At 41.6% G+C, this 7,624-nt stretch overlaps 1 protein-coding gene across 1 annotated transcript in view; it reads right to left on the bottom strand.

Annotated features, from left to right (window-relative positions):
• Positions 1 to 929: 929 nt before the first annotated feature.
• The window catches only part of LOC103373422 (disheveled-associated activator of morphogenesis 1-like), a 24,857-nt gene continuing 18,162 nt past the window's right edge, over positions 930 to 7,624 (bottom strand). The window contains exons 16-22 of the mRNA XM_008303309.1: positions 6,564 to 6,652; positions 6,254 to 6,422; positions 5,757 to 5,864; positions 5,368 to 5,428; positions 5,055 to 5,189; positions 3,155 to 3,322; positions 930 to 1,361 (exon numbers count right to left, since the gene is read on the bottom strand). Coding sequence (XP_008301531.1) covers positions 1,173 to 1,361; positions 3,155 to 3,322; positions 5,055 to 5,189; positions 5,368 to 5,428; positions 5,757 to 5,864; positions 6,254 to 6,422; positions 6,564 to 6,652 — 919 coding nt within the window. The 3' untranslated portion in view covers positions 930 to 1,172. The remainder of the gene's footprint in view (positions 1,362 to 3,154; positions 3,323 to 5,054; positions 5,190 to 5,367; positions 5,429 to 5,756; positions 5,865 to 6,253; positions 6,423 to 6,563; positions 6,653 to 7,624) is intronic.

Below are 7,624 nucleotides of genomic sequence, written 5' to 3' on the forward strand. Positions count from 1 at the left end.
TGTTCAGTTCTTTTAAGTGGTGACAGAGCCAGGCTTGCTGCATCCCCTTGCCTTGCCTTGTCTTTATACTAAATTTCACTAAGCATGTCTTGGCTTCCAAAATGTTGAACAAGTCCTTTTAAGTCCTCACAAGTGGCAAACAGTTCACCTTTTCCAGACAGCAAAACTCAATGCATATGGCTAAGTGGCATTAGACATAGCTAACCAAACATTCTTCATTGTGTCACGTCACATGATTAAGGGCCAAAATATAAACATGGATGAGAAAAAAAACACACACAAGCTGTTGTTTTTGTACATGCATGTAATGTGTGTGTATAGATACCTGAGTGTTCACCTCAACAACAAACTGGACTGGTCACATAATACACAGGTCCTGTACAGGAAGGGCCAAAGTCACCTCCACCTGCTGAGGAGGCTGAGGGCCTTTGGGGTTTGCAGGACTCTACTCAGGACATTACATGACACTGTGGTGGCATTTGCTCTTTTCTATGCAGAGGTCTGCTGGAGAGCCGGGAGCACAGACAGGGACAGACAGAGGCTAAATAGAGTGGTGAGGAGGGCCGGTTCTGTCCCAGACTGCTCCCTGGACTCCACAGAGGAGATGGTGAGAGGAGGATGTTAGCAAAGCTCACATCCAGCACATCCTCTCACCCGCTGCATGAGACTGTGAGGGCTTTAAGTAGCTCCTTCAGCAGCAGACTCAAACATCCTCTCTGCAAGAAAGAGCGCCCCCGCAGGTCACTCCTACCAACTGCAGTAAGACTTGACAACATCAGCATCACCAGCTGATGTCGACCAAATTGACAAATTTGACATGTCATGGTCACAAATTCACTTTTGCACTGCAAATTTGCACAATCTAGTTTTCTTTTTCAATGTAAATATTGTTATTACTAATTATTATTTTCTAGTACTTTCTTTCTATATTTTTGGATGCTGCTGTGGTGTGTCAATTCCCCCCAATGGGGATCAATAAAATAAAAATATTCTGTTCTATTCTATATGCTTGTACAGTATATGTTTTATATGCCACCTTAAACCATGAACCAAAATGTAGATTTAAGTGAAAATAAAAACTCCACATCTACAACAGTGTTACCAAGAGATCCATTTGTTTCAGCAGGATTACAGAAGTCCCAAAGAGGTGCTGCTGTCCATGAAGTGTCATGTTACTGGTTTAGTTTTGTGACTGGTCTCTCCTGGTTGTGTTTACGCTGCTTTCTGCGGTTCATTTTTGACATATCCTTGTCAAACACCTCTCCAGACTGCAGAGCAGACACCAAGTCATCAAACTGACCGCACTCCTCTTCTTCACTTGCTTTGGTCTTCCTCACCTTTGGCTCCCTGTCTTTCTTCAGCTGTAGGCAAACAGAGAGATCAGGACTGGACAGAATGGATACATAGGCTTTATTTTTTAAAATGTTTAATTTATCTATGAATGAGATCACTGGATGACTGTCAGAGTTTGAATCATATGGAAACAAAGTTGGCAGGTCATTTCTGTGATGTCCACTCTAAGGAATTGTGTAATTCTTAGAACTGTCAAATGAATATACTAGAATACTTGATGTACTAGTTGTGGTGATCTGAGTTTTTGTACCGGTTGACTGGTGTTTTTGTGGTTGCTGTGGCTGACTGTGTTTCAGGCTGGGCGGGGCGCTCCTGATTAGAGACGCAGAGTTCACAGTCAGCCTGCTTCCACCTGAGCTCCAGCGCCAGTGGACTGAACTCCTCAGAGTGGGAACAAGCCAGCAGTACTCAGAGAACTTTGTGCTTTGCTCAACCCTTGCTTTGTCTCGTGTGTTTCTCGTCTTTGCCTGCCAGAACCTCTCCTAAGGACTGCCGTTGTCTCCGCTCAGCTCAGCCTACAGAACCAGCCTCTGTCGTCTCGCCTCCCAGCTCCCCCAGGATACTCCCAGGATTTTCCCTCACCCCCTTGGCTACCCTCACAAGCTTCCTGGTGTCCCCGGCTTCCTGCTGTTGTGCACAATAAATTCCTCTTGTTTCCAATCACTCACTTGGAGTTGCATTCTCAGATCCAGCCGATGACAAAACCTCACATTAGTCTAACAATTGTGTGATGAACACCTGATAATAAACAATTCAAACACATTCATATAATTTCAAATGAATGTTTTTACATCTTACAAAAAGTTCTTTTCAATGTGATTTCAGTTAAAGCTATGAAAAGGCAATTACCTTAGTATCCACACCCTTCAAGTCATTATTTAGTAAATGCAACAGTTACAGTACTGCGTCTGTGTGGACAGGTATCAATCAGCATTGCACCTCAGGACACTGCAATTTTACTCCATTCAAAGCGACTTGAGTTCCGTCAGGTTGCACAGGGATCGACAGTGAACAGCTCTTTTCAAGTGCAGCATCAAATTCTTATGCACACTGCACCATGTTGTCCTTGGCTGCATAGAAGCATCCTCACATCATGATGCTGCTACCAACATAGTGTCTCGTCTCTCTGATGGTGAAAAAAACCTTAATTGCGGTCCAATCAGACCAAAGACCCTTCTTCCAGTTGAATTCAGAGTCTTCTACATGCCCTCTGGTAAGCTCTAGCTGAGGTTCTCCTACAAGGCTCTGAGTGATGAAGAACATAAGCATTCATTGATATATGCACAGTCTCTCCCATCTTGGCCCCTGAAGCTTAAGACTCCTTCAGTGGAGTCAGATGTTGTTCTTGTTGTGGACTCCCTCACTAGGCTCTCTCTGACTCTTTGTTTTCTCATTTATTAATGTTGGATTTAGCTGTACTCCAACAGATATTCAGTGACCAGTATAGCCAGCAGCACTGATCCACCAGTGGCTGGACCTTCCAGATACACGAGTCTTTATACTGCAATCACTGAGAGTCATTCACTGCACTTTGATAATCTCACTTTCTCTAATTGTGTAACTTCAGGCTCCAATTAGCTTCACTTGTGTTGAATTAGGGGTGATTACTTATGCAGTCTTATTTTATATTTTTAATTAATTGACAATACTTTGACATGAAAACTCTTTTTTTGTAAATTCTTGTCTAAAAAGGCAAATTAAATTTACTATGATTCAGTGGTGAAAAGCATTAACAGGGGAAAACTTCCAATATGGGTTCTGATAGACACTGTATTTGTCTAAGCTGATAACATCTGCTCACCTGTGCCTCCATGAGTGCCCGTCTCTCCTTCTCCTCTTTGCGTCTGGCCATGTTTTGATTATCCTGTTTGGCTTCTGAGAATGCTTTGAGGAAAGTGTCGAAGATCCCAAAGAACTCATCCGGCTGCATGTGGGAGTCTTCTGCAAAGTGTCTCAGTGCTTTTGTAAACTTTAGCAAGAGACAAGATGGATGAAGGTGTTCATTTGGTCTTTTCCACTGTCTTAAGGCTAAATTATGACACATTTGCATCTGTGCAGCTTTTCTGTCATCCAGGCCATGGTAACTTCAGTAAGAAACTCTCCTTTAGGTACTTGAATATTTTCCAGCTCTCGTTTAAGAGGCTTCTTCAGTTCTGGCTGACTGGTGGGGAGTTTCAGATGTATATGGAGGAATGTGTGCAGGTTGGCGTAGGTTGCCATTAGCCATGTGAGCTGGAATGAATATATACTCGTGCATTTTGAAACATTTGAATATCTTGATTTTGTAATTTAATTCATGGAATGGATTGGATTAATTCATTTACAGTCATTACACATAAAGTGAAATATCTCAAGCCTTTTTTGTAATCATTTCGATGATGATAGCCTTTAGCTCATGACAATCAGAAATCCAGTATCTCATATTATTAGAATATTTACTAAAATCACTCAAAGAAAGGATTATATGCAGAAAGGTCCAACTTCTGAGAAGTATGTTCATTTCTACACATACTTGGTTGGGGCTCCTTTACCACAAATTACTGCATCAGTGCGGCATGGCATGAAGGTGATCAGCCGGTGTCACTGCTGAGGTCAGGGGAGTCGGCCGGCCAGTCAAGCACAGTAATATCATGCATCCATTATCTACACACCGCTTAATCCTCACTAGGGTTGCGGGAGTGCTGGAGCCTATCCCAGCTGACTCAGGGTGAAGGCAGGTTCACCTGGACAGGTAACCAGTCTATCACAGGGCTACACTTAGAGACAGACAACCAAGCACACTCACATTCACACCTACGGACAATTTACAATCACCAATTAACCTCAGCATGTTTGTGGACTGTGGGAGGAAGCCGGAGAACCCGGAGAGAACCCACGCTGCACGGGGAGAACATGGAGACTCCACGGAAGATCCCGGGTGTCCTCACCGGGACGCCAACCAGCGACCTTCTAGCTGTGAGGCAGCGGTGCTACCACCTTGCAGCCCACAGTCATATCATGGTCAGCAAATCATTTGGTAGTAGTTTTGGCTCCGTGGTCAGGTGCTAAGTCCGGGTGGAAAATAAAATCAACATCTCCATAATGCTTGTCAGAAGATAGAGACATAAAGTGCTCTAAAATCTCCTGGTGGATGCTGTGTTGACACTGCTCTTGATAAAACACAGCAGACCAGCAGCAATAGAAGTCATGGCACAGGTGACAGAAACTTCCCACTGGACTTCAAACAGTTTGGATTCCGTGTCTCTCGTCTTCCAAATGTGGGTAGAATATATTGAAAATTAACTTTCTTAAATAACTGATGGAAAATATTAAACTTTTACATTCAAATTTTTTAAGATGCACTCATACATCTGAAACTCCCCATTGGTCAACTGGAACTGAAGAAGCCTCTTGGATGAAGGTGAAACGTCTTCAAGAATCTAAAAGAGATGACTGGAGCTCTTCAGATGACACATTTGAGTTGCAATGCTTGTTTGTTATATGTAAGTGAAAACTATAGTTCCATCATAAAAGAGATATGGGCTGGTCAACATGCTCGAGAGAAACTGATATTGCAGCTTAATGTGAAGGCCGACATGAACATTAACCGGCAACATACCGACACATTTCCGTGGAAAAGTACTTTGAGATTTGAGAAATCTGCTTATTTGTTTTTTCCAGATGAAACAACAAGACAAAATTTGCATCTTTTGTCTACTCACCAGTTCTTTGGCTTCGCTGAGGGACTCCTCTACATCAGAGAAGCTGAAGGAGGCCACAGTGATGAACTGACTTATCACAGGGACAAACTTATCAAGAGGGCCCTGACAGGTCTGAGCCTGCTGGTACTGCAGCTCCTGAAGATGGTCAAACAAACATCAGAGTGGAGCAGCAGCAAAGTGATGTGCAGGTATGTGAATATTTCCCATACCTATAGTCCTATTCTATTCTGTACAATAGATTTAAGGGTGTTGGGAAACTGAACATACATAGACAACAGTGAACAGATAGCAAAACAATACAAAATTCACTCACTGCCTCAACGCTTTTTAGGCCAGATCTCAGATTGTTGATGTCCTTCTCCAACTCTGCCATACTGAAAAGACAATGAAAGAATTGTTTGTCCTTTTACATTGGGATTTTAGACAGAGTTGGAACTTTTTTGGTGAACAACAGCTTTGCGTAGTGACTGTGTGTAACTTATTGCATTCTTATATTCTTGTTAAAGCCAGGCTTTGCAACATTTTAGTTTAGTTGCTGTATTTGTACATTTAAATAAAAATGTCACATGTCTAAAGATTCTACTTCTAGTTTTGTAAATATGACTATACCCATCTATAAATATAAGAAAAAACTAAACAAAAAGTGTTGTGACAGAGTTGAATGTCTTTCATGGACATGAATGTATGTCTTTTCCTTCTTACTTGACTTTTGAAGCCTCTGCCACGTTCTGTAGCTCTTCACTGAAAGCTGCCACCTTCGGGTACTTCTTTTCCAGCACGACGACTATGTAGTGGAGTAGAGTGATGTTTCTGCAAACACACCACATACATTTAACAATAATTTGTCAGTTTGCTGTGCTTTTAGTCAAAATAGCCAAAACCAAATTAAGATGGCATAAGATAGAACTTTCTTCATTCCAAAAGAAAATTTTTGAAGAGTAACACTGGCTGAGTGCTGCCCAGGACGGCGCCACTACACGAGTAATTACATCTTGAATCTAGGAGATAGGAAATTAACAATAGTTCTGTTCAAGTGCCCCAGTATGCTGCAACAGGCCAAGCAAGCCAGCATGCAGAACAGCAGGACCATCAAATAAATTCAACACTATATTATTCACACATGTGCGTTTCCTCCTGTCACATGTCAAAATCTCTTCTGTGAAAATCCCAGATCCACAAAGTTTTCTAGTGAACTGTACTTGTCATTGCTTGATTTGGTGTCAGCAATCTTGTTGAGACTGGACACTTTAAATCCATAAGCATTTGCTCGTTGTCCTTTGTTCATGTAGTTCCCAAAGGCCAGAACCACCTCAAGAAGTTGACGCAATGTCCCACTCTGTACCACCTCCTTGGATGCAAGACACAGAGCTGAAACCACAGAGACATAAAGGTTCTCAGATATTATACAAGTACACACTGTTGTATCTAATGTCTCACAACATCCTCAGCAGGTGTGAAAAAATAAATAAAATTCTTGTATTTATGGCCATTTGGGATAGCAAAGCGTACCTTTGATTTTAGGTTTGACTTCAGCCACTCTTTCAGCAAACTTTTTTTTGAAGTAGAGAGACTGGAGTCTCTGTTGATAGTGGTTGATTCTGGGTGAGGACAGAGAAAAGATAACTGAGTGGACTCCAACACACCTCAAGAGTTGCCTGTGACTGTCGCAGCATTTCAAGATGGAACAGTGCTTTATAATTCACTTGATGTAAATCCCTGTTTAAAGAAAACAACCAACTGCAGGACTACACTCACTCTATGCCTCAAGTTGTGTGCGAACAGAACTAGTTTGTTTAATGTGTTCTTATAAATCCAAAATGTCTGACCTTTTTAGAAAAAGATGATGCAAAATTATTTAAATATGGCGAGAACAGTGACCATTTTAGACAGTCTTTTGTGGAAAGCAGTTATAGCGTTAATCGATGTTGTTCACAAGAAAAGTGCAACTACAATCCCTTCCTGGGTTATACAACAGACCTCACCTCACCATCCATGTGATGTCGAGTGATGTTCAGCAGACTTGATGTTCAAGAGTGACAAAGCATGTTAAAAGACAAAGCCGGGGACCGGGGCCTGTATTCTTTTTTTAAAGATTTATTTTTGGCCTTTTCTGCTCTACAAATTAAATTTGCATAAAAGTGAACTATTTCCTATAAATGAGAAAGCACTTCATTCAGATTTTTCTCTTTTCCCTTTCAAACTAACAAGGGACAGTTTCACCTACCTGGGAGTTCCTGTCACAAGGAAGCATAAACTATTGTTTAAAGAAAACCTCCTCTTACTTTTAAATCAGATCAAGCAAAATCTATCAAAATGGTCACCTCTATCCATCACCTTCATTGGGCGGGTTAACTCTGTGAAAATGAACATCCTCCCTAAATTTCTGTACCTCTTCCAATCAGTTCCAGTCTTCATCCCAAAGTCCTTCTTCGACACTTTAGATTCTATAATTAGTTCCTATACATGGAAAGGTAAACGCCCCCGGGTTTCCAGAACACACTTACAGAAGTCCAAGCTAAACGGTGGGCTAGCATTACCCAATTTTCGATTGTACTATTGGGCAGCTAACA

This window comes from Stegastes partitus, unplaced genomic scaffold, assembly GCF_000690725.1.
Source record: "Stegastes partitus isolate 25-593 unplaced genomic scaffold, Stegastes_partitus-1.0.2 Scaffold1976, whole genome shotgun sequence".
Lineage (NCBI taxonomy): Eukaryota > Metazoa > Chordata > Actinopteri > Pomacentridae > Stegastes > Stegastes partitus.